Source organism: Diorhabda sublineata, chromosome 2 (genome assembly GCF_026230105.1).
Source record: "Diorhabda sublineata isolate icDioSubl1.1 chromosome 2, icDioSubl1.1, whole genome shotgun sequence".
Classification (NCBI taxonomy): Eukaryota; Metazoa; Arthropoda; class Insecta; order Coleoptera; family Chrysomelidae; genus Diorhabda; species Diorhabda sublineata.
Genome location: NC_079475.1, coordinates 21,793,940 through 21,820,578, shown reverse-complemented (window position 1 = coordinate 21,820,578; position 26,639 = coordinate 21,793,940). Strand labels below are relative to the sequence as shown.

General features: G+C 33.5%; 1 protein-coding gene across 1 annotated transcript; it reads left to right on the top strand.

The window, feature by feature from the left end:
- Positions 1 to 52: 52 nt before the first annotated feature.
- LOC130452961 (monocarboxylate transporter 10) lies at positions 53 to 25,489 on the top strand. Its single transcript, XM_056792510.1, has 6 exons — positions 53 to 443; positions 7,946 to 8,292; positions 12,519 to 12,813; positions 17,488 to 17,679; positions 19,347 to 19,619; positions 21,758 to 25,489. Exons 1-6 carry the CDS (start codon positions 182 to 184, stop codon positions 21,793 to 21,795), a joined length of 1,407 nt encoding a protein of 468 aa, XP_056648488.1. The 5' UTR covers positions 53 to 181; the 3' UTR covers positions 21,796 to 25,489.
- Positions 25,490 to 26,639: the final 1,150 nt, after the last annotated feature.

The window sequence follows — 26,639 nt, the reverse complement described above, 5'->3', positions numbered from 1 at the left end:
ATGCTAATTTGAACAAAATGGCAACAGGGTGTAATATAATATTCCCCTTCCTATCGACTGAATATTGACAGATTAGCCATGCGGTTTCGGAGTTGTGTAAATTGAAATTTAGTCGTGCACGTGGTGTCCTGTTGATTAAAACTAAGGTGATGCGCGGGTTCTAAAAAAGTTAGGTTAAGAAATGATTGAAGACGTCGAAAGTAGTTTAGTGTCGACAAAAATTGATAATAATAGTGGAAACAAACATCAAAATGGAACGGTAAATCATGAAGGTGGTAATAAACCACCGGCGGATGGGGGATCGCGAGCATGGGTGATAATGTTAGCTTCCTTTTTTTGCAATGGAATCTTATTTGGCGTTATCAATTCTTATGGAGTTCTTTATTCGAAATTTTACGATAAATTACAAAGTAGAAATGATAGTCGTGCTTCTGGAAAAGCAGGTAAGTCGATATATATTCATATTACATACATAAATTGAAATCTTGAAAAATTACGAATAGTATTGTGTTTAAACAAATGAATAAGACTTGATTTTTTTATTTCTATTATAACAAACATAACAAGCATATGTATGAACCTCAATCAAACAATTTATTATTCAATTTAATTTTTTGGTGAATGAACCATATCTGTACGGGGTAATTTAGAAAATATGTCTAATTAAGAATGTGAAAATCAATTATTGTAACAAACATTTCATTCAATTTATAATTTTCCTTACTCGAATATTAGAAAATAGATAACTGATAAGACTGTATTTTAAATCCCTAAGCAAGGTTTATGGGGGTGAAAAATCTAAAATTCAGTACTATATGTATCTATCACCTGTTAGGTCAAATAGCCTAACCAAAACCGCTTAGGTAGAGTCTAAAAAAATTGTATTATTGAAAAGCTATGTCTTCCTGACCAAATAAAATTTATAATTCGTTGCATATTGCATTATAATAATTTCCCAAATAACTCGTAGATTTATGAGAATATTTTCATAACACTTGGCATTATAGATTTTTGCTCGATAATGAATTAATTTAATCTATATTCTGAAATATGATATTCCTTACAAGGATACAATGTGGGTTATACGAACTCTTAGAAAATAGTAAACGATTTTATAAAAATTAGTTAGTAATAATATACTCACTCATGTATATCCGGGTTCCAATATATTATGGAAATTATCGATTATCACGTTGTCACTTAATGTCTTTAAACTACATATATAAAAAAGTTGATTTAAATTAAATTTAGTTACGGAGAGAGGGAAAGAGACAGATTCGTTGGTTAAAGTTTGGTAAGATAAGGAGGATTTTTGTAAGGAGGGGGGTTTGTTCATTGTTGGAGTAGGTCGTGATATAGAAATAGCTCCTCTGCAGGGCTGAGATTGTGGTGGTGGCATTGGGTTGTATTTGTCTAACTATTTCTGAAGAGAAATTTTGGTCAGGAGAAAACGAAATGAATCGTGTAGGGTAAGTGTTGGGGCTCGGAGCAGTCGAAGGGGCGGATAAGGGAGTTTTTTCTTTGGTTTTGAGCCGAGGACCGCATATTGTTGACCCAGGGGATGAGAAGGGTTTCTTTTGCAGCGGAATTAGTTGATTCCGTGGTACGAATCACATAGCGGGTTTGGAGGTCGTTTGGGCGGATTGGCATGGGGGTTATATCGGTATTGACATAACGGTGTTACTCCGGCTGGCTGAATCTACATACAATCTAGACGTTTGCTCTATATTAGATAATGGGGTGGATGTATGTTATATACATATGAAGTAGGGTGAGGGGGTGGGTACGTCCGAAATTTCCTCCGAGCAACATGATCAGAAAGACTCGTTTACGTACTCTGTGTCATTCAGATCGGCCGTCCAACTAAAAATGAGTGAAGTGTTATACGTATAGATAATATATAGGAGTGGGGCCAGAATGGAGTCTTGTGGAACGCTAGTAAGGAGGGTGAAAGGTTCGGATAGGCAATTACCAACTTTGACACTGATGGAGCGGTTGGTGAGATATGAATATATCAATTTTATTGTAGGAGGTAGCAGGCGGATAGTCAGAAGCTTCCTAACAAGTCCGGCGTGCCAGACCTGGTCGAAAGCCTTCTGATCATCCATGAAAATGGCGGAGGCGCACTGGTGTTGGTTGCCAAGCAGGCATCAAACAGACCGCAGAGATTAGGGAGAGCTGTCTCAGGCAGTTTTCTCATTGCCTGTCTTGAGGTTCCATCCCGCCCGGGAGAGAAGTTCTTCCAAGCCCGGCAAGCCGACCTAACGACATTGACGGTGAATGGTGCGAGATGTGGAGTGTTTTCATTTAGTTGGATAATCCAGTGAGGGCTCCGGGCTATGTTTTGAGTAAAGAAATAGGTTTCTTCGGTAAAGTCCCTTAAGAAATGGGGATTGTCAGCTGGAGTAAAGCCAGTTTGCGGGTTTCAATGCTTTCTTTGGCCTGTAAGTCTGTAGAATTATTGTCAAAACGCACGACCCCGTCTATAATCCAAGACGGCGGTGGCGGCCCTCTACTTTCTCCGCTTCTCAGCATTGATTTCCAACCTGACTTGGGCGTTGAGACGGTTCCATTGCGTTTTGACTGCTAGGTCTCTAGTTCGAACACACAGCCTGTATAACTGTCTTTTCCGACGAAACCAGAGCAATTAATGGTCCCTATGTTTCAGTGGGAGGAATTGCTTTTGAGTAAAGTCGAAATGAATGCGGTTACCCACGCCGCTAACTACGGAGTATTCGGCTTGTTGATTGTGTTTTTGGGAATGAATATTTCTATTCCTCCGGTCGCTATCGTCTCATTATTTAAAATGCCGTTTTCTGTATTTAATACTATCGATAAAAAGTATATATAAAAACTATGCTGGACGCTATAAGAGCTCCTTTCAAACTATGAGACGCTAACTTCATCAGACTTCATCACCTCTATATCTCTGAAACCCTCTTAATAGTCTCCGAGATTATTTTTTTAAGCTGTGTTGTATTATAATGCAACTTAATTATATTAACAATAAGACGCCGCTGAAGTTGTTTTTTTGTCACTGAATTTTACACTTTTTCAAGTAAGAAAAAATATATTATATAAAATGGTTATTCTAATAGTAGGGGAGCGCACGATGCTAAATGGGGATTTATTCGAGCGTCTTAGAGAGATTAGGTTCAAAGCTCGTATGATAAGAAAAAATATTATAAACAAGGATATATTGAAAAATTCTTAGCCTACTATAGAACCAAACAAAATTTCAATGTCAAAATAATTTATTAATCAACATATTTTCCTCTTAATTGGATACATTTATTACAGCGAACCTGCAACGTCTCCAGACCTTTCAAAAAAAGGTCCAAGTCTCATCCATAGTAACAATTCAGTTTAAGAAGTCTACATCGTTTTCAAATCGAGCACAGATCGAATGCGATGCTTCTCCCTTGCATTTTCTTATGTTCAAATTATCGTGAACTATATGATGAACGCGTTCGTAGAAATATTTAGTGCTTAAGATATCCGTTTTAGTCCAATTCGACGGTCTGATAAAATTATGGCATGAACTGATATTTTCAGGGACTGACACAGAAACTGGCCTTCCCATCTTCAATGGAAAATTTACCTCTTTTGAAGCTTGCAGTCCAATTTTTCACGAAGGACATTGATCACAAAGGGTATTAGGCATCTCTTCATAAATCTGCTTACCATTTAACCCTTTTAAGTACAAGTACTTTATGATGGCTCGACACTCCAATTTTTCGATTTTCCGAATTTTTTTCTTCTTTTTTCTTTTAATTTATTGGGTAACTCTGGTTTACTTTTTTGACGTTAAACTTTTCACTGAAACTTCTAATAAGTTATTGTTCGTTGCTATGGTGACACAATATTTTGTTTATGCCTGGAACTGGTCTAGGCTAACTAGATATCAATACATGTTCGTACTAGGTTTGTTTAAAACTGCTAATCTGAACCGTTCTTGGAACGGTTACTGGAAGCGTTTAAATGACATTTTGCGCAATCTCTGGTTGTGCACGGCTCTTGTAACAGTACTTGCTAACAGCCAACTATCCAAAAGATCGTCCCAGACCCAGTTCACGAACGATGCCCAAGTCGGTTAGCATACAAAACAGAATCATTGGTATAACGATAACTGCCCTGTTGGAACATGTAATCTGCGCAGAATCATCACCGTAGGAAGGACGGTTCTTTGACGAGTTTGAATAAACCTAATGTATACCGTTTCATAGTTGGGTGAGGGGCTATAGATTTTCAAATATGTAAAAAAACACCGTTGCATGGACATACTCGAGCGTGACAGATATTGATAGCATCGTTCTACGTATTTACAATAAAGTACGTATGTTAATCTGATTGTTTGTATGATGCACATGGGTTGCAAATAAAAAAAATTATGTAGGAAAAGAAAATAAATAGATTAACAAAACAATAGAAGGTGAAAATGGAACAGGCGGAAATGATCAAATACTTAATAACACACAATAATGCACTTTCAAGGTCATCGGCAGGAAAATTAAAATGACAGTATATAGACCAATATCAACATGTTGAAGTGAAATCTAGGTACTGATAAACAGGACAAAAGCAGAATAGTAGCAATGGAAATGAAGATCTTAAGAAGAGTGAAAAGAATAAGAAGAATAAGAAGTGAATCAATAGCTGTAACGATAGAATTAATCAAGCTAAAATGGTTAAAAATAAGTAAAATAAGACACCAGTTTAAGCTACACTATATGAAAATTTAGCAAAGATTCTAATGAAACTACAATGAAGATTAAAATTCTGTATCCAAATTTCAAGTTTGTAGTTATCTATTGGATTTTTAATTTTTTGAATCTTTGTTACAAACCGAATACTGCTATTGACTTTCTGCCTCGTATATTTTATCATGCACCGAATCAATTCTTCGAAATAAATTGATATCGATTGATATGGAAATCGGTCAGTTCAATTTGATTTAATCTCTTTCCATTTTGTCAATTTCTTAATGAGATTGAAAAGAGGACTACTATTTACATCCCACATTCATAAGTAATTAGTTATCAAATTTACTAGGGTTTAATTGATTAGATAGTATTGCTACTGCGAGACAGAAATTACTTAACAATATGTAGGAAGTAACGAAAAGATTGCTTAAAAATTAATTGAATATTCTGCGGCTCAAATGTGCATTCAAAAAAGTAACTATTGGAATATTTGGTATGATAAGGATGTAGATATGTTGATCGTTTATTATAGTAGGGGAGCCTCAGCGGGGATTTCGGGATTTACTAAAGCGTGGCTGATTATTTATATTGTGATGAGACTACTATGCAAAAAACAAATTCTACTGATGAAGATGATAATTAATTATGAAAAATAAAAATTTTTTGAGCAATTTTTTTCAAATTATTCTCTTATAAATACAAATATTCTACTTAAAAAACATACACTTTTTTATTTGCATGCTATTTCTTGAGCATTTAATTAAGTTGAATGAAATGAATGAAAAAATTTAGTCATATTAGGAGAATTCTTCTAGGTAATCGTCAGATTATGAGACAGCACGTCTATTTTTTGCTCATTATAATAATGGCCGCGAAATTATCAGATAATTGAAAGAGTCATTTAGGTTCACTTAACGCCCCTTATTAAATCTTACGCGCTCGATCATACAAACGATCAGATTAACATAACGTACTTTATTGAAAATACGTAGAATATTGATACTATCAATATCTGTCACGCTCGAGTATGTCCATGCAACGGTATTTTTTTACATATTTGAAAATCTATAGCCCCTCACCCACCTATGAAACGGTATACATTAGGTTTGTTCAAATCCGTCAAAGAACCGTCCTTTGTACGGTGACGATTCTGCGCAATAGACATCACATGTTCCAACAGGGCAGTTACTGTTATACGAATGATTCTGTTTTGTATTCCAACCTCTTTACAGACACCAAAATCCTAATCGAAATCCTGGCAACCACAATACATCGTGGGCTCCCCTCCTATTAGAATAGCCATTTTATATAAACACGTAATTTTATTTATGGACTTGAATGTCTGTAAAGTGATAAGTATCTTTTCTTACTTGAGAAGTGAAAAATTCAGTGACAAAAAAAACTACTCCAGCGGCGTCTCATTGTTAATATAATTAACTTGCGTTATAATACAACACAACTTAAAAAATTCTGAGAACTGCATCCGCTGCTCCTCTACCGGCCACTCCGCAGATACTTGCAAGGCCAAATCGATCTGTCCCGTCCAAAAGAACGGAAACACCAAAAGTCTCGCGTGCTAGTAGCCGAAACGCTACAACGCCTTATTCCCTCCTTTTACGGATACAATTGTACCGTAACTAGCGGCGTGAGTAACCGCATTCATTTTGACTTTACCCAAAAATCAAATACTTCCCACTGAAACATGGAGTTCAATCGACTTCACAATATGGACCATTAATTGTCCAGGTTTAACCAGGAAGCGACATCTATTGAAGCATCTATTAAGCTCCCACAGTAATCAAATTTTATCTATCACTTACACCCTCTTCAAATTACCTCCAAGATTCATTTGCTACACCACTATCCACTTCTCGTCCGTAACGGACTCCCCTCGTCACCCCATCCAATACCTCCACTTCTGTCCTACATTATCGCTGCGCAAGACATCGCCGTCCCTCTTACCACACCAACTATATGTCAATCTCACAAAATATCCGAGCCAAAATTCGTCCGAAAAGATAGTTCAAACTAGAGACCCAGCAGTCAAAACGCAATGGAACCTTCTCAACGCGCAAGTATGGCTGGAAATCAATGCTGAGAAGCGGATAAAGTGGGAGGCCAAATAAACCCATTTCTTTATTCAAAACATAACCCGGAGCCCTCACTGTATTATCCAACTAAATGAAAACATTCCACATCTCGCACCATTCACCGTCGATGTCGTTAAGTCGGCTTGCCGGGCTTGGAAAAACTCCGTTCTTGGGCGGGATGGAACCTCAAGACAGGCAATAAAAAACCTGCCTGATACAGCTCTCTCTGAGCTCTGCGGCCTGTTTGACGCCTACTTGGCATTTTCTTACTTTCCTCAATGTTGGAAACCCGCCAACACAGTTCTGATTCCTAAGCCCGGCAAAGACCCTACCAAACCTGGGACTTCTAACTTCTAACTATATTTCAATCTCACAAAATATCCGAGCCAAAATTCGTCCGAAAAGACAGTTATACAGGCAGTGCGTTCGAATTAGAGACCCAGCAGTCAAAATGCAATGGAACCGTCTCAACGCCCAAGTCAGGCTGCAAATCAATGCTGAAACCAGGCGGGAGGTCGCCTCACTACGCGTTATGTGTGTGGGAGTATCCTAATACTCATTTTGGAGAATGGAAAGGTAGTCGAGGATTCTTTGAATGATCCGCATAAATCCCCGTAAATCCTTATCCCCAATTTCCGAAGTAATGTGCTCTCGAGTCTTTATTAAATTAGTGCTTTAAACAATTGAAAGTTGTTGTTAGAGCATTGTTTTTACTTTCGCATACCAATTTTGAATAATTCTACTTAAAACGCCATCATTAACATCTCCTTTCATTAAAATTTTAACCTTGTTTGATAATATTTTTCAATGTGCCTTGGTTAATACCAACTGCTTGTGCAACTTTTTCCCGAATATTTGCCAAAGGTGTTAATGTCTCACAACGTTGTCTTTACAACGTTATTATCGACTATTTCACTACTTGGTCAATTTAAAATTTTATGTTTGCTTACGACTGGAAGCTACATTGGTCAGTACGCGTGACAAAATGAAATTAGACAAGCTGTAAGTATTACACGACAAATAAAATCAGCACCAATAATTCAAATTTGTACTTTCGGACAGTTAATAATAATAATAATAATAATAATACTAATAATAATAATAATAATAATAATAATAATAATAATAATAATAATGCTATTGTATTTGCAGCTTTAATTGGTTCCTTTTCCATGGGAACAGTATTTTTCGTGTCTCCCGTATCTGGGGTTTTGACTGACAATATAGGCCTTCGACAAACAACATTCCTCGGTGGTGCAATAGCTTCCGGTGGAATGTTACTATCTTCATTCTTTATCGATGATATCGTAATTCTATGCATTACGTATGGAGTCATGTACGGTTTAGGAGGGGCATTAGCGTATACACCGTCTTTGGCTATTTTAGGACATTACTTCAAGAAGTATTTGGGAAAAGTTAACGGGTTCGCTGCAGCCGGTAGTTCAGTATTCACGATTGTAATGCCTTACTTAATCGATGCTTGTTTAAGGCGATTTGAGGTAAGTAAGTAGTTTATGTTATACTGATTAAGTATTTGGTGAAACAATACTAAACACCTTATACCGGTAAGAATTGGGTCTACAAATACAGTCACATTCGTATTAAACACACTGTTTACTAACAACACATTCTTCGGTCTCTGAAAACGTTAATTTACTTATAGAAACGCGTATTAGATAGGGTAATTGTGATAGAAGGTAAACAAGGTAGCAATTAACAGTTTGTTTAGTATGAATATAATAAACTGTCCCAACATGACCATATTTAGACTGAAATAACCATTAAACATTGTCCCAATAACTATGTATTGGGTAGTATATTCAATATTATTCTATTTATTGGATTAATGAATATTAATCAGCAATGTGTAATCAAGTGACGATTTTTTATGGGTGCAATTACTTGTGATGCACCCATTTCAACTAATGAGTCTCATAACTGTATGTGTTGAAGAAGCATTGACGAGTTTGAACCGGTTTCGGCTTATCAGTCCAGTACTACAGCCACTTTGGTTAGTAAAATCGTGTTAATATCTTTTATAAAATATAGAACTTCGCTAATGCATTAACACTAAGCTAGAAGTTGAAAAAGAGTGTTCAAAAAGGTCCCCAAATGTTAAGAATCTACCTACGCTGAGTATGTAGTAATTTTGGAGGATATTTACAAGTGGTATGAATGAATTAAAATTGAAGCAGGTGAAAATGTACAAATAGTGGACTAATTTGTTCGACCCTACATGCGATTCAGTATTCACGAGGAACTGGAATATTTGAGGAACAATGTAAAAAAAGAAGCCTGAAAATAGTAACACACTTTCTTCTTCTTCATGACAACGCGTTGTGTAACAAGGTTTAATACTATGCGACTTCTGGTTCATTCCGAAAATAAAAGATGAAAGCCATTTCGAAATAAGGCTCCCAGAAATGCTTCAAGTCATATTTTTTTAATTTGTTTTCTGTACTAATAATGCAAACATATTGATAATTGTTCGAACAAAAATTTATAACAGAGTTCGAACCTTGTTGCTTGGAAACAGTCCGACACCGCAGGAGGAGGTCTGTTACCTATAAACAACAAGCTTGAGAATTTTTGAGCATTTATCGATGTTCTAGGATTATTCAGGTAGAAATTCTTTTCCTAATTATAGACAGAATACAGAGCAAAAACAATTTATTTGAAGATGCAATTAACAAAAGAACAATAAGAAAAGTTAATTGAAGATCCAGACGTGTTAGTTTCTATAACTGATGAAGATGTATTTCCAATACGCATGCTGTTAATGATTTGATTATGATGTTTTTTATAAGCTTTTACTCTTGTACGCCACTTTTGGCTAATCGACTAACTGCTGTCGGTCTATTGGAGTGATAAGGAATTTTTTTTTCCTTGGTATTCAAGCCAATCGCTTCAGCAGACGATTTTGTCTAATTTTGAATCGTATTTCTTACTATGGGCATGTTATACCAGTCATCATTTTCGGATTCTTGGAAATAAACTGTTGATTTTAATATTTGGGCCCCTTTTTGATAACAGTTTTTTAAAATAATCTGACAGGACTCACGTTGCTGTCGTTTTCTATTAAAAAATTGCTTTCAGTACACATTCTTGAACCAACTTGGCAAGTCTTGCAGAATACAGGGATATATTCAACTTCATTTGTTACAGAAGGGCTCTACATGTACAGACCATTGAAAGATCGCATTTGAGGATCTTATTATAAGTCATTGTTTAGTTTCAAACTCCTTTGTAGGATACAACTAAAGTTTTCTCAGAGACCTTTCGCATCAGACCAGAACTTAATAGTAATGACATCTTTGCCATGGTAGAATGTAAAGCTTGTATATCTGGATCACTCCAGGCTACACTGGTTTTATCCGCAAATAAAGTGAATTTACCATTAATTAGTAAGTCTGTGACATCATTAATGGATATTGGACATAGAACTGAACCCTGAGGTATACTACTGCCAACTGGTAAATTATTCAAAACTTCACCATTAATTCGTACCCATTGTTTTCTACATTCAAGTTAACATACAAGCCACTTTAAAGGAACACCCCGGATGCCGTAATACTCTAGTTTGTTAATCAGAATTTCATGATCAACACAATCGAAGGCCTTAGCGAAATCTCAAAAGACAGAAGCCGTATAAAACTTGAGTAAAATATATATTTCATTAAGAACGTACATTTATTCCTCTAAAACCAATAAAATTACAACAATCATTTCATAGGAAAAGAATAGATCGTTAACATTATTTTTTGGGTGGATGAGGGATATTTAATTTAGGAAGTGACTTTATTTCAGGATATAGAAATCATTTCTGCAGAACTGAGTTGGGATGTTTTTTGGGGTTTTCTTTGTGCCGCGTGTGCGCTTGCTGTTTGTGGCAAGTGAAATTTTATATTGAATAAAATAAAATGGCTCGTGGAAATAAAGCGTTATTAGGTGCAAGATAGGGTAGACAGAAGTGAGTTTACACCTGAAGCTACATTATTTTCTGATGTCGACCATTTGGCTGATAAACTAGGAACTCAACAAGTGGAGAAGTGGGGTTTGTGATTTGGATGACGATAGGGGAATCATAGAAAAAGGCTAGGAAATGTTCGGTTAGTTGTTGGTAGGCCGTCGATAGCAGCTGAAGAGAAGGATAGGGAAGTTTCCTTTTGGATTTAGAAGAACAGGGAGGAGGGAGATGTATCAGGCTCGCAATAGGCTTAGACGGCTTGGAATGGGAGTTATGTCAACGATGTTGCTAGAAAAGAAACGGCTCTGATATTAACAGTATCTTAGAATTCTCGCTCGCAAAACCAGAGCCATTTTAAAAGATGATTGAATATGGTGCGTTTGCTCTAATAATCGATTATGGGTAGAATGTGTTGTCCATATATGAAGTAAGATAGATCCATCCGGAATTCCTCCAAGTTATTTGATGGAATTGACTTGTCTCCGCATTTCGTCTAAAGTAGCATTCGGTCGTCAAATAGTATGTATAAATTGCATAGAAATATTTCGCTTTGGGTATTGGGATGTTCAAAAACGGATACTTGGATTTTTTGGGCCGGAAGACTTTTGATTAGACTTTGATTGACCGAATTCATAGGAGATATTTTCAAAGATACAAGTTTTCGCTAAACTATCCTTCTACTAAACCTTTAAATGGGTGAATTGAGAGCCTCATTTTTCAGAATATCTGCTAGTATGTTCTGATATGGAGCAGTATATCTTCTAATTCAAATAAATCGGCGATTTGTTACATCCCCCATTCTTAAGAGAAAAACGCTCGACGGCATTCTTACCGATACTAGCAGTGGCATTCTTTTGAGCGTATAGTAAACATCGATCAATTCTCTTTAATATCTAATAAAACGAAATCTCATACATATATGTATCATATTTCATTAGGAAACAAAAACAATAGTCGATGAAACTCTAGCAAAAACAAAAAAGTCAGTTTAATACAACTCACTTATCAAAAACATCAATTATATAAGCAAGGTTTTGGATTAAAAAATTGAAAAAACATTTTTTTTGAAATAATTTCTTAAAATAAATAAAAAAAAATTATAACAAATACCATGTTATTGAATGAAATGGGATAGAAAGTGACAGGAAAATAATTTAAGATTCCCAATTTAGTTCTTTAAATATAGTTATTGTGTTTCCTTCGTTGTTTAGTTCCAACAAAATGTACATAAATCAATACTATGTACATAAGTCAATACTATGTCACACAACGATCTTGCAATATCGATTTACGCACAGCATCGATGTTTCTTGGCACAACAGCCGATTTTGGATGACCTTCACGAAATTCATCCTGTAGTTAAGTGCAACCACGATTTAATTCGGAAAACCAGCGAAACGCGGTGACTCGTGATGGTGCTTCATCACCAAAAGTTGAACTGCTGTTGGTTTAATCCACGTCAAAAGTCATAGTAAATCATCGCACGAAAATGTTGGCGATTTAAAAGAATGTATCAAGTATCTGTAAACAACTCAAATAGCACTCGTATGACAATATGACTTTATGATGGCAATTTCAGTGTTGCAATATCTCAAAAATTAAGTAGCAACCATCGTATATAACAACTTGGACCACCTTGTTGATTACAAAATACGTTTGTGAATGTCGGTATTGAGAATACTTCGATTAATTTTTACTTTACAATATTTTAAAACATGTAAACGTTCAGTTAAGCTCAAAAATATCGTTTTGTTCCAGATAGAATGGACTCTGCGAATATTGGCTCTTCAATCAAGTTTAATAATGCTGTTCGCGTTCTTGTTCAAGCCAATCACCCTAACTCCACAAATTAAATATAAAAAAACTACAATCGCTGATATTTTCAATATCGCTCTATTTAAAAATTACAAATATGTAATCTGGGTGAGTTTTATAGCCATTTCTTTGTTTGGTTATTTTGTGCCATATGTATACATGCTCAAATTCGTCGAACTGAACTTTGAAAAAGGATCCGACACCAAATTACCTATAATGTGTATAGGTGTGGCATCAGGTTAGTAAAATGTTATGTCATAAATATGGTCAGACACAATATTATAAATTTGATAACCAAAAGTTGCGCTTAACATTTTAGAGAGCATACAATAAAATAAATATTTTACTGCGAACGATAATTTAGTATAGTATCCCATTTATGAGAACCTCAAATATTTCACTTGGTGTTGTCTGCACAGTTACTTATTCTCATATTTCAGATTTGAATTGCTTGCAAATTGAAGTTCCCGGGTTCGAATCTGATCTTAGAAAATTGACTTTTTAAATATTTTTATATGTACAGAACTAATTTTAAAAACTGATTTTTTATAACAAACAATATAGCTAAATCAAGAAAGCTTCTGACCGCAGCGATTAATGGGCATTATTAAGATTTAGCAAAAAGTTTTGTTGTTATTTCGTTCTTTTTTTACAATGTATAATCACTCAATTCACTAGCAAACTTTATTATACATTTGTTGTATTGTTTTTCTAAGTCACTTGCACATCATTAACTGTTGTTTCCAGCGATTAGTCACTACCAATGAATAGATCGATCTCAACTTTTCTTGAAATATGGTGGAAATATCACTCCATATATCGTTATCGTTCACCACAACATTATTATCGGCATATATCTTTTTTTCGTCCTCAAAGGTTTTTTTGTCAACTACCGGCGTTCTTCCGCACTTTTCTCCAAGGCGAAACAAGACTGCGATTGTTTTTACTTTCAACAAAAAACTCACAACATATACACACCGCGGCTGCTGGATACTACGAGAGAAATACATTCCATAAAATACACAAAATAGACAAGCTAGATATTATTCGGGGCTGTTTTGGGAACTTTTTATTCACACCATCTTAAAGAAACAAAATATGCCGTCAAGCCTGTATTAATAGCTATTTTCGTTACGGAAACATGCAAAATGGCTATCGCAGCTTAATGTCGCAAAAGCAGGGACTGTTTCGGTAATTTTTGAATCACGCTATCTTAAAGTAACAAATTAGCAACAACAAAATATGCCGCCAGGCCAGTATTTGTAGCTTTTTTCGTTACCGAAATAAGCTGTATGGCTGCCGCAGCTTAATATTACACCACGAAGCCACGCATTATCTCGATAACGGCAAAAGCAACAAAATTAATTTTTGGGCAACAAATTATGGGTCTAGTCCGGTTCGTGTCCTATGAAATGGCTGCCGCAGCTTAATATACGCGGGGAGGGGTAATAAATGTGTGGAGTTCGGCTTCTCGGAGGGTTTTAAAGGAAATGTTATTGTTGGCCGAAGTGTTATTAGAATGAAGTGGATGAAGACGGTGATGAAGGTATTTCCAGGTTGACGGTAATCTCTAGCTATCGTCTTTTGTATTCAATTAGTTCGAACGTTTCTCTATTTTGATAGATTCGTGATTAATCCTGACTTGAAGGAGCGAAGTGGAGCGATAATTTTAGTTCTATTAAAATATATGTCGATGTGTCTGGACAATATAGGAACGGGGAAAATCTTTGGATTGGATATTTTATCTTTGACAGATCTAATTAGGTGGAACAGTTTCTGATTGAGTTTGAAGATTTTATAAATACCGTTGTGTTTGAGGATTCTGCAAATTTTGTCTGTTACAAGGAAGGAATACCTTCAATTGATTCTCTAAACAAGTGGAACAGGGAATTGGAGATGTAAATTTGTAGTTGCTTCTAGGGATTTGGGATTTGTTGTAACCATTCCGAATAAATGTTTGAATTATATTGTTAAATTAATATCGGTTAATTGGGCTTGTTTATACCACTGTTAGTACATCTGCGAAATTATAAGAGTTGTAAATGTAAACAATATAAATTAGCATTTTACGTCACGGATATAAGAAAGCAGGATTGCCAGTTCAGTGAATGGCTACAACACTTATCAGTCATCATTTGTCATTTTATCATGGCCAATTCCTGTAGAAGTATCTTTGTCACGTCCGCAGCGTGAGGTTGGGCATTATCGTGGATAAAAACAACTCCTTTTAATAGTAATCCTCGGCGCTTGTTTTGTATAGCGCGGCGCAATTTCTTAACGTTGTCGCAGGAAACATGTGGATTGTTAAAAATCAGCAAATTGCCTTTTCTGTCCCAAAAAACGGTACACGTTAGATTTCGAGGTGTCAATATTTCATTAGGCTTAACATTCGTTGAGAGAGAAGTGTGCCTCCATTCCATTTATTGCCTTTTAGTTTCTGGTGTGTCGTAAGGTTTCAAACATAAGCAAAGTTTTCGAAATATCCATTTTCAGTAATAATGTCATGAATTAAATCATCAGATTTGCGGAAATTCCATAGCACAAGCACTAATTGCAAACTTACGGTTCTAGTAAGCTTCTCTTCAATTGAATGAACCAGTTTGTCAGTATCCAAAGACGGGCGTACTCGTTCTTCATGGAGCGTCTTTCATTGAACTGTCTGACCCATCTTTTAATCATTTAATCACTCATAGCATTTTGTCCATAAACCTTGTAGATTTCACATCTGATTTTATAAGCGGTGGTATTTCCAATTAAGGTTGACATCATAAAGAAGCATTACAAAGAACACGTCGGTAGCTGCGATCTGCAAATGGTGTACATTTCTTCTGCTTGAATCAGAGCTACTATACATACTATAACTTATATTGTGGCGCCACCCTTATTTAATACATTTTAGCGGACACTTTTCTAAATACTCGCATTGTTCTTATTCTTTATAAATTCAATGAAGCTAACGTGAATTTTCACGTGACAGCGGTTTGTGCGCTACAAATATTATAGTAAATATGAAGGCTAGAAATCCATTTTGTTTTCCTATATCTACGCGTGAACTCAACGTATGGATATTTAATAATTATTTGTAAAAACTTTGTATTTAGTATTACATTCATAACATATTTATTCACTTTTGAAAACCAACTTGTTTCGACACAATCGTACTTGGTACTGATGGTTCCTAATGAATGCTTGTTCTACTAGCGTCCAAATGTTATGAATATTGATAAATGCATATTGGAAAGCTTGTTTGAAAGAGGTATGAAGGTAAACTACAAAAGTTTTATGACATTGTTGGGAATACAAATTAAATATTTGGTAAATGTTATTAGTAAAAGTATTGTTTATATTATCAATTTGTATCATTATTTGTTGAATCAGCAAACGTAGTATAAACAAACTTCAATATTTATAGTTGGAAATTCTCAACATTACCATCTTTCAATTGTTCTTTTTTTAATTTGTATTTTAATAATTTTTAATAGTTGAAAAGTTCAGTTTCTCGATCAATTTATATTTTGAAGGTTAGATTCGTAAGTCGTTGTTTTTCAGCGCGATTTTCCTCCTGTCCCTTTCCAGTTTAATTAAATTCTATTCAAAGATCTTAAATTTTGTTGATTCGAAATAATATCCTAACATAACTATTACTGTGTGTCTTGATGTTATTAATTCAAGCTGGTAATTCACAATCAATAAATAAACTATTATCCACTGTATTGAATTGTCATCTGAAGGCAAATTATTAAAGTATATTTGGAAACAAAATTTCACAGAGAACTTGAAATACAGTGAAAGCTTGGTTTTCAAAATTGATTATTAGGACACAAAAGTCTCTATAATTTTTACGGATTGTGTTGGGCATTGAGCGCTCTAGATTTCAAAAAAAGAGAACATATATCTTAAGTATTGGAACGGTAAATAGTTTCACCAGGAATGATGCAGCCTGTAAATGCCACTTTTTCACCTTCAACAATAGTATTTGAATTATTTGTCTATGTACTCCAGAAATTCAACACTTCATTTTAATGCATCAAGCAACAATATTATCTTAAAAGTTATCGTCCATGGACAATCTAAGAGCCCTATTGGATTGCCATTGGGGACGGAACCAGTAACGTAGCCATGGTTACCTCTGGCTACCTACAATCGTCAAATGAAATAGTCAATTCTCTGAGTCCTCTTATCGAAAATAGACGCGTCGTGCATAAAAGAAAATTATTATGTGCGTTGCAAAAAGGTAAAAAGTAAGATACCTAAGAAGGGTCCATCCTTTCATATCAAATAGAAGCCGAAGTGGTGTTTATATATAGTTCATGACTTTACGATGAAGACTTTGCATCGTAGTCCATTGCGGCTAGAATTTCAGAATGTCCGCGACTATTAAAATACCCGTGGTTATAGTTTAGAATTGGCGGCTTTGGTGATTGCGACCAGTAGTTTCGTGTATTCTCAATAGGCAAAGGGCGTGTTTCTTCATCGAGAATACACATAATTTCAATTTTGGTGTCATTTGTCTGTGTGGAGGGATCCTTTTAATGTTTCAACTAATGACAACGGAATCTTTTATTGCAGAGTTTCTTTTGTTAATCTTTCTTTATCGAAACTCATTATGCTTCCGTCTTGGTGGCCGGTTGGACAATGAGTTGGGTGAGTCAGACGCAGCTTGCTCGTGTACATTTTACTGGCGACGTCGCCTGGTCGTCGAATTATTTGGATACGTAACCGGCGATTTCGCCATGCCGTAAACGTAAAGTTACTACGTACTGATCTGATGAAGATTTCAGCTCTGGATAACATAAATCTGCCTTCTAACGATCCTTTACAAATATTCTGTGATTTCGATTCAAATTTGTCCTGGATAGTTCCGAAATCAACCGTCATTATTTATTATTCTTAATCATATTTTCATTTTCAGGTTTCGGGAGACTAATATTTGGTTATATAGCTGATTTACCTAAAGTTAATAGAATTTACATGCAACAATTGAGTTTTTTCAGTATAGGATTAATGACAATGTTATTACCTTTTACTGTTGGACATTATGCATGGTTAGTAGTAATTACATTGGCTATGGGTATTTTTGATGGATGTTTTATAGCTCTTTTGGGTAAGCTTTATTGTATATTAATTAATATTAAGAAATACAATGGTTTTGCAGCCATGGAAGGCTAAAACAATGGTTTTGCCTGTCATTATTTAATATGTACTTGAAGCAGGCACTCGAGATGTTGAAACGGAAGTGCAAAAGGATGGGAATACCTCTCAGTGACAATACTACACTGCGATCAAATATTAATAGCATAGGATTATGTCGATTCAAGTTACATTACTCGAAAACTCATAGAAGAGTACAGGAAATGGAGTCTCGAAGTAAATGTAAAAAAAATCTGAATGTATGTACCTCAGAGCAACAGCGCAAGACATCGAAATGAAGGACGGGATTTAACATTGCAAGGAATACAAATACTGACGAATGAAAATGACACTTGATGAAACACTCGAGACAACAATCAAAGAGAGAAACATTTAGGGCAAAAAGCAATGATAAATGGAATATTATAGGACCAAACAATATCAAAAGCCAACAAACAACGAATATATAACACGATATTATAAAAATATTTATAACATATGACAGCGAAGTGTGGCAGATAAAAAATCAACAGGAAAAAGGCTAACTCCGACTGAGATGGACTTCTGTAGAACAGCTGCAGGAAAATCCAGGAGAGACAGAATAAGGAATGATAAAATAAAGCAGATAATGGGAGTGAGATACACATTAATCGATAACATCAAAACCAAACAGCTAATCTGGTATGGTTATGTACAAATAATGTAAGAGAACAGAATACCTAAACAGGCCCTAAAGTGAAGACCACAAGGGAAAAAGGAAATTGATTTTAGGTCTCTTCTGTTTCAAAATTAGTTTTTTTAATAATTTTTAAAAGATAGATAAAAATTGATGTGTCGACTAATTTTAAGTCTTTATGATGTTGACACTGACAATTTGCGAATTTATATTGATCCATAGATCACCTTCATTATGAATTTCAAAATAAGAATAAAATCAAAATAGAACTTTGTTCTAATAAGAAAAATTAATTTTTCCTTTCTCCTTACTTCTTATTTACAAAATAGAGCTATAAATTTTACCTAAATTATTTCTAAAAATTCTCTTTTACGTGTATATCAAGAATCTTTGAATCTCTGTAATTGAATTTATGTTTTTTTTTATATATTTCATGGTTCGTTAATGTAGTTGTATTTTTTTATGTATTGACGACCTCTTAATCGTTTTCTAAATATTGAGATGTCTGCCCTATGTAGACAGCGCCACAATTAGTACAAGGCACTTGATATATGATATTACTTCTTTTGTTTTTGGATGTTTTAAATTTTAGTTTAGTGAAATATTTGGATAATGTTTATGTCCTTTATGACTTACACTAATATCATATTCATTCCTTTTCCTAGTCCTTGTACATATGGTAATGAAAAATGTTTTAAGTTTTGATGTTAAGTTTCTGTTTTGTTTCTTAATTTTCCTACAATTTTTCTTATAATTATAAATTTTTCTTATAATCCGCTTTTTGATAAAACCATGCCATAACAATTTTATATTGAACTTTATTATAAGAACTAAAGGGGTAGTAATGAGTCAATCCTTAGTTGAAGTTATATAATAGTAAATTAAGTTAGCATACTCAATCAAATTTGTTCGAGTAGTTAAGATACCTAGGACAATGATTGCTAATTTATTTCATTTGTTTTCAGGTCCTATAGCATTTGATATCTGCGGTCGAGAAGGAGCTACACAAGCAATAGGTTTTCTTTTAGGAGTATGTTCTATACCATTAACGTTGGGTCCGTATATTGCTGGTATTATTCTCGACACATACAATAACTATACATTGCCTTTTATGTTGGCTGGTGTACCACCCGTGATAGGATCCATAGGGTTATTTGCAATAAAATGCTCTCCGAAAACCTCAATACAAAATAAAACAAAACAAACGCAAAATATTAAAGTGGATGCCACTGAGAAAGGTAAATAAAAAATCAGTTTTACTTTTTCAAAGCGGAACTTGTTGTATTGTTCGTTTCAAAGTTGTCTGTATATCTATTTAGATCTGTTTTCTATTAAGTGTTCTCAAATGAACGTTTTGCAGTTTTATTTCTATAGGGTAAATAGCTAATTATATTTGAGAAAAATCAAGTTGCCATTTAGTCGTTTCACAAAAACACATTCCTGTGTCCTACAGAAACTTTAAAGTTCACTTTTAAAACTTGAGTGAACAATTGATAACTAATATGTTTCACTTATTTTGAATATACCACAAAATTCTGTATAGAGCACAAATTCATGATAAATTGTGGATATTAATATTGGCATTTCCACAAGGGCCACTGCTTGGGATAGTATTATTCACACTTTAATAATGCTTCAAAAATTAGATACCTACATATATATGTAAAGTGTCATGATGATTTGAGTTTTTAACTGAAATCAGTCACAAATGTTTTTGATTCAGTTGTTGATTCATTAACAAGCATGGACTGTTCAATTTAAATAACAGTAGTTGTTGGAAATGTCGGAAAAAATAAAGACTCCTGTGAATTCTCTTTGAAAACCCTGTCTCATCTTTTTATATGAAATAAAAATGTATGGATATTCCTCTTTCATGAATATACATACTTACTTCCTTATCCACAACCTCTTTGATTTTAGGTGTAGGGGTGATATTTCTTCTCCATTTTTTTCCGGGATTTCCGCTATTTCTTCATTCCATTTCCTTCTAGGCCTGTCTCTTTTCGTTTTGTTTCGATTTCTGTTTCTGTTCTGTCCTCCTTCATTCTCACTATCTGTCCAAACCATCTCAACTGTTGAATTTCCTACACAGCACTCAAGATTCGCAATAACTTTCATAGCTATACGAATACTAAATACATTATATATAATAATTCAATACGTTAGTTACCTCAATAATTTTATGCAAATTTTATTACACCATATAGTTTGAAAAAAATATTTAGGAATCATCGCAAAAAATAAATTCAAATTCCCGAGGTATTGTGTAATGTATAGTTAATCAAGCAGAAGTTATCAATGTTATATGCAAAAAAATATATCAGGTTATTTGTGTGTTTATAATATATTTATTGTATAAATAGACGTATCAAACTGCTGAGACCCTATGACAGACTAAACATGTAGTCTTTACTATCTGAACAAAGACAGTTCGGGTCACTTCTATTATAACAAAGGATATGTTGAATGTCCTTAATTAGGTCAATCAACCATTTATTTTTAATTGACATTTAAAGTTTATTTGTACTTTTCATTAGTTTGTGATTAAAGTTATTAACATGGTTTATTAGGATCATGAAGATTACGAGTATAGTCAATTATTTTTAATGGAATGATTGTTTTTTAAAAAAGCCGACACAAATTGTAATATGGAAATAATTGCAATCAGTAGAATAATACTCCATAAAAAGTGGCAACAATATTTTAATAGAGTCCAATTAACTAGATATGAAAATTACAAAATGTTTGATGAACCAAAATGAAATGTATATATATATATATATATATATATATATATATATATATATATATATATATATATATATATATATATATATATATATATATATATATATATATTGTAACGAAGTCTTTGCCAACTGCCAACTATATTATGAGCGAAGTGGACTAACTTTAATATATTTTCCGTGTTCTCGAATACTTATGTATTCATTATCTGGGAATTAATTAAACAAGACTTTCGATGCTTTTGTAACATTTTAAATTCATAGGTTTCAATATTGACGTTGATAGGAGTATTGAATCAATATTTCTACAATTTAACCATATTATAAACTTTATTTGTGATTTTAAAGTATCCAAATTGAAATATTTAAAACATACAAATATAATTTATTGTTTACTCTATGAAAATAATATTTCTTTTTCTATCAATTTTTTTATTTTTGTTATTGCAAGGTCGTCAAATTTTTTAATGTTGTGCATTTTTACCTAAGTAATAAAACAATAACAATCATAACAATCACGAAAATCCTTGAATGAAATATTAATTCGAAGTTTTTTGATTTAACTGCACTCCACTACACATGCAACTGTTATTATTTGTTATAAAATTAATTTTTTTTTTATTTTTCAGAATCGTTCGCATTGCAAGAAGACGTCATAAAACCATAAAAATGAAGACAAACCATTTTTATAAAAAATTTTCAATCTCACTTGTTTACTCATAATCTGCTCCATTCCTGCAAACATTGTGTTCTACTTGCTTTTATATACATAATGTTTCAGTCAATTCACATATAGATCAGACAGAAATTTTTCTAATTACATAGGCTGTGAAAACAACATGGTAATTTTTTGAAAATAATCAAAATTATTTTTAACTGAAATTAGCATGCCTTTATGATTGATAGTTATATTTCAAGCCGAACATATGGGATTTATATTTTTTTTTAAATAAAAGATTAATAATTGGCATATAGAAATGAATTCAACCAATTATATGAATATCTCAAATGCAATGGATTTTAAGTGAAATGACTTGAATTAATTTTCGATGGTTTGGAAATGTGCCATAGATATTATTATCAGTAATAACAGTATTAAAATATATCTAACGTTGTTTAAGACAAAACATTGTAATATTTTATTATTTACTACCATCTACAACAAAATACTTTGAATTATCTCATAAATAAATTAAATGAAAGGAATCTTGAATATTTCACAAACAGTTATAAATCTTCATTTTTGCATTCCAATGTTATTTGATATAACAAAATTATTCAATGAGTTTAGGAATTACTTTAGTCAAGAAATGAGTATCATGAGGTGAAGTTGGCAAAAAAAACTAACTCTCTTCAATTGTCTTAATTTTATTGAGTACATGTTTGCTATTTTTATGAGAATAGCATGATACCATTTAAAAATGTTTTTTACCGGGAATGAAAACTGGTCCAAAAGATTATAGATAATTTAAAAATTCAAAAAATCAAAATCAATCAAAATTCTTCAAATTATTTTTGTTTAAATGGGGATGGTGTGATTTGTCTATAATTTTTGTATTTTTCGTGTATAATGGAACATCAAATTTTTCAAATGATTAAGTCATTCCAGTTTTGATTTAAAATATTTTATAATCATATGTAATAGAGTAAGATGGCGGAATGGCGGTCAGTGGGCAATTCTGGTCACGTTAAAATCTTCAACTTCCAAAAACATTCTGCTATTGCTACTAATATTGCCATTTAGTAAGGGGCCGAGTAATCTTATTTTACCGAGTAATTTACCAAGCGGCGCTATTTTGAATCGTGCGTAGTGAGTTTGACAGTTGTGTGAAGGTACGAACGTGTTTTGTTGTTATAAAAAAAAATTATAAAATCAAAAATTTAGTTAAAGGTAAGCTTAAAGTGATTTATACCATTTAATATATATATCGTATCCCATGTGCTTGTTAGATTTTGTGGAAGTTATTATATTTTTATATTTTGGAGTTATGTACACTACAAGATCGGATAAGGAAGAATGTGTTTGGTTGATTATAAAAAAGAAGTTTATTTTGGTTAAAATAAATATAATATACTCAAAAACTAAGTAAAGATAGTTCTTATGCTTCTCAATGTGTGATTTTCGAGGTAGAAATATAAATAATTTTAATATATTTGAATTTTTAACAAAAGAGTTAATTTTTGTGAAAATTTGAAAAAATATTTTGCATAATTATAATTGCATTATAAATAAAACGTCGTTTTATTTCATTTTAGTTATGTTAGAAGCAAACCTGTATTAATTTGGAATGACCGGTAATACCCCAAAAGTTTTACAAACCGATTGAAAAATATGAAACATGTGATAGATTGTTAATGTGTTTGATATATATATATATATATATATATATATATATATATATATATATATATATATATTTAGCGCACTATATAGGCTCATTATGCCGTAAGTCCCTCAAATAAATTGAAAAACGGACCAATTATTAAATGACCACCATTCCCCCATCTTACTCTAACGTTTTGTCAAATTTCAGAAAATTTAATCTTATAATTAACTAATCTGTAACTGTACCAGTTTGGTATACATACTACTGATATATACATATATGTATATCCGAATAGATTTAATTGAAGGGCTATTTATTGATTCCATTCAAACTCTTAGCAAAGAAAAATCTTCAAAAATAGGTCAGATTCAGTATTAATATTGCTAATTTGAAATGGTGTGAAAAGTTCACAGAATCACTTTTCATTCTATACTAGTAGAAAATGAAAAGTTCACAGTATCACTTTTCATTTTATACTAGTAGAAAAATAAAAAATTTCCATAGATAAGTTGTGTAAAACACTAGCTATCAAAATATAATACATTGTACCGCAAAATTAATGTGAAAATCTATTTTTTCTTCCAACTGACACTGAGGAGCTAAATTGATTATCTCGGAATAGCTTGAACATATTTTAGTTATATAGCCTGTCAATAACAAATCAAAGTATATAAAACTTTTATTCATGTATTTTAGAAAGAATATAATATTACATTACTTGTTGCTTGTCTTCGAGGACGGATTTGTTAAAATGATAAAGACTGTATTCAGTTTATAATTTGTTTATTGATTTATATTTCTAACGATCGAACCAAAACTGGTTACATATTCTCGCATTTACGACTACCCTGACTTAGTGAGATCCCTCCTATATCTAAAGTGGGAGATGCAATCCCCACTTGTTATATATTACAAGAATTTTGTAAATTATTTCAAAATTATGTATGCCCACAACTTGCAATGATTACTGCTTTCCATCTTCAAAGCGCACATAAAATTGGGTTTCTAATAATGAAAGTTTATTTAAGCTTCCAGACAACCCACAAAATGAGGTTGAAGTCTTCTGGACTAAGGTAAAGTTGCATTTTTCATTATCAGAGGTAACTTAATTGTTCTCCAACTACGTGCAGCCGTGGTTTATTATGTTTTAATAGAATAAAAAGGTTACTTATAATGATTCTAAAACGTTATGTATTAAGTAGCTGTAAGCCGACATCACCGAATAACAACCAAGACTGTAATACTTCTCCACTACACTACAATGTTCATAAGGAGTATTGCTCACTCGTAAACTAATACACGCTCCTACAAGGATCGACATCAAAACAACAAAATTGTGACTCATTATTGAAAATAATATGGCGCTTCGGCGTTCTAGAACAAACTGATATTTAGGAGTTGAAAAGGAACCAGTTGTAGCATTCGCAAAAATCGATTTTGAATATGCGTCTTCCGCCTTGTTCAGGTGTCGGGTTTCCCAAAATCGTGTCAATGCTTTGGACACTTTTAAGTCAACTTCTCTTAAACTTGTAGCCATAAGTGCTATGATACTAGTACAATCCTCGGCCGAACAATTTCTATTGTCACAGGCTCTTTTTACCTTACAAAATTTCTCTACCAAACATTCGAAATAAACTACCTACAGAAATCATACAATGGAGTTGTCAAGATTTAAAAAAAAATGACTATGCATTACACATAACAGTGTCTTAAAATATTAGACATCGCAAAAATCTCTATTCCAGTTTCAGATTCAAATGTCAGTTTTATAAAATATCTGTTAACTTTGTGGTACAGTATATACTGATTCTATGGAAATTCACACGCCTATTAACTTGTCAATTAAATAATTTTTATATTAGAAGATAGTCACAAAGTACAAATCTCCAGGAAACATATGCTCCATAAACATGATCGAATATTTTATAGTATTATCAATATGAAATAATCTAATTTATAAAAATTTAATTGTTAGAATTTGATGATCATAATTCATGCCTTATTCGGTATAGAAGTTAATAAAGTTTTATCGCATTTGAGTCTTTTATTATTAGGTTTTATTTCAAAATCTATGTATTTAAACAGGGTGTATAATTACTATGGAAAGTAGTGCCATTATGAAATCGCTGTTACTCTTTTTATTTTTAGCCATTTCCACAAATTGGAACGTAAATTATTGTTAATGGAATTATAGGTAAATACTAACTATTTATACTTATCTCGCAGATGCTAACGTTCCTGATTGTTTTGACGCAAGCCAGAAAAATTGATTTACTTTGTGATTTTTAAGCCATAAGTCATGAACCGAGAATAGAAAATCACTGCAGTACAGATACTGTAGCACAATAACGGTTATACCATGGATAAAGGAACACACATAAGACCAACTGATCAATCAAGACATACTAACGATCGTCCCCAAATAATCGCTTTGAAGAGGAACGTAGAATAGTTACTATATATACACTATATCTCCATATTCGGGCCTTTGCTTTCATTTTATACCATTCTCGATTAGTTTTCTTAGCACCAGCCACAAAGAGCATGAGATGACACAGTCATCTCTATTAGTTTTCTTAGCACCAGCCACAAAGAGCATGAGATGACACAGTCATCTCTATTACTCCATCTCTTGCCGTGCTGTCTCTCTAATGTTCCATCTATCGTGTATCGCAGCAATTTGATCGGTGGTAGTGGCAAGCCCACTGCTTTGTCCCCGCTCCTGGTCGTTCCCAATTTGGTTAGTTTGGTTGCCATTTGATTCCCTTTTACATTGCTGTGTCCAGGTATCCAGCAGAGTCTAACCTTTCGGTTACGAATCCATGACAGGGCTTCACAACAGCTCACCACTGACCTAAATCTCACTGCCATAGACGATAGTGACCTCAGAGCCGTTTGGCTATCCGTGTAGATTGTGATGTCACGTTCCATTTCATGTCTGATTAGGTCCGCGGCTCGTTCTATTACCCACAACTCGGCCTGCAGTATGTTGCAGCCATTTCTAAGCCTCAAGGTTTCCCTTATTTCCAGAACTTCAGAGTATACTCCCTCTGCCGTCCGTTTGTCCTTTATGTACCCGTTTGTGAAGATTGAGTTATAGTGGAAACTCGATTAACCGGACTAATTGTTGTCGTTAGGGATACGGATAATCAAGTGTATGAAGAAAAGCGGGTTTTGTGAAATA

Excerpts from the sequence above, each read along its gene's own strand:
- LOC130452961 (XM_056792510.1), top strand. The coding sequence starts at position 182 with ATGATTGAAGACGTCGAAAGTAGTTTAGTGTCGACAAAAATTGATAAT. Across the intron at positions 444-7,945 it reads TCGTGCTTCTGGAAAAGCAG|CTTTAATTGGTTCCTTTTCC; the intron begins GTAAGTCGATAT and ends TTGTATTTGCAG. Across the intron at positions 19,620-21,757 it reads AGTGGATGCCACTGAGAAAG|AATCGTTCGCATTGCAAGAA; the intron begins GTAAATAAAAAA and ends TTTATTTTTCAG.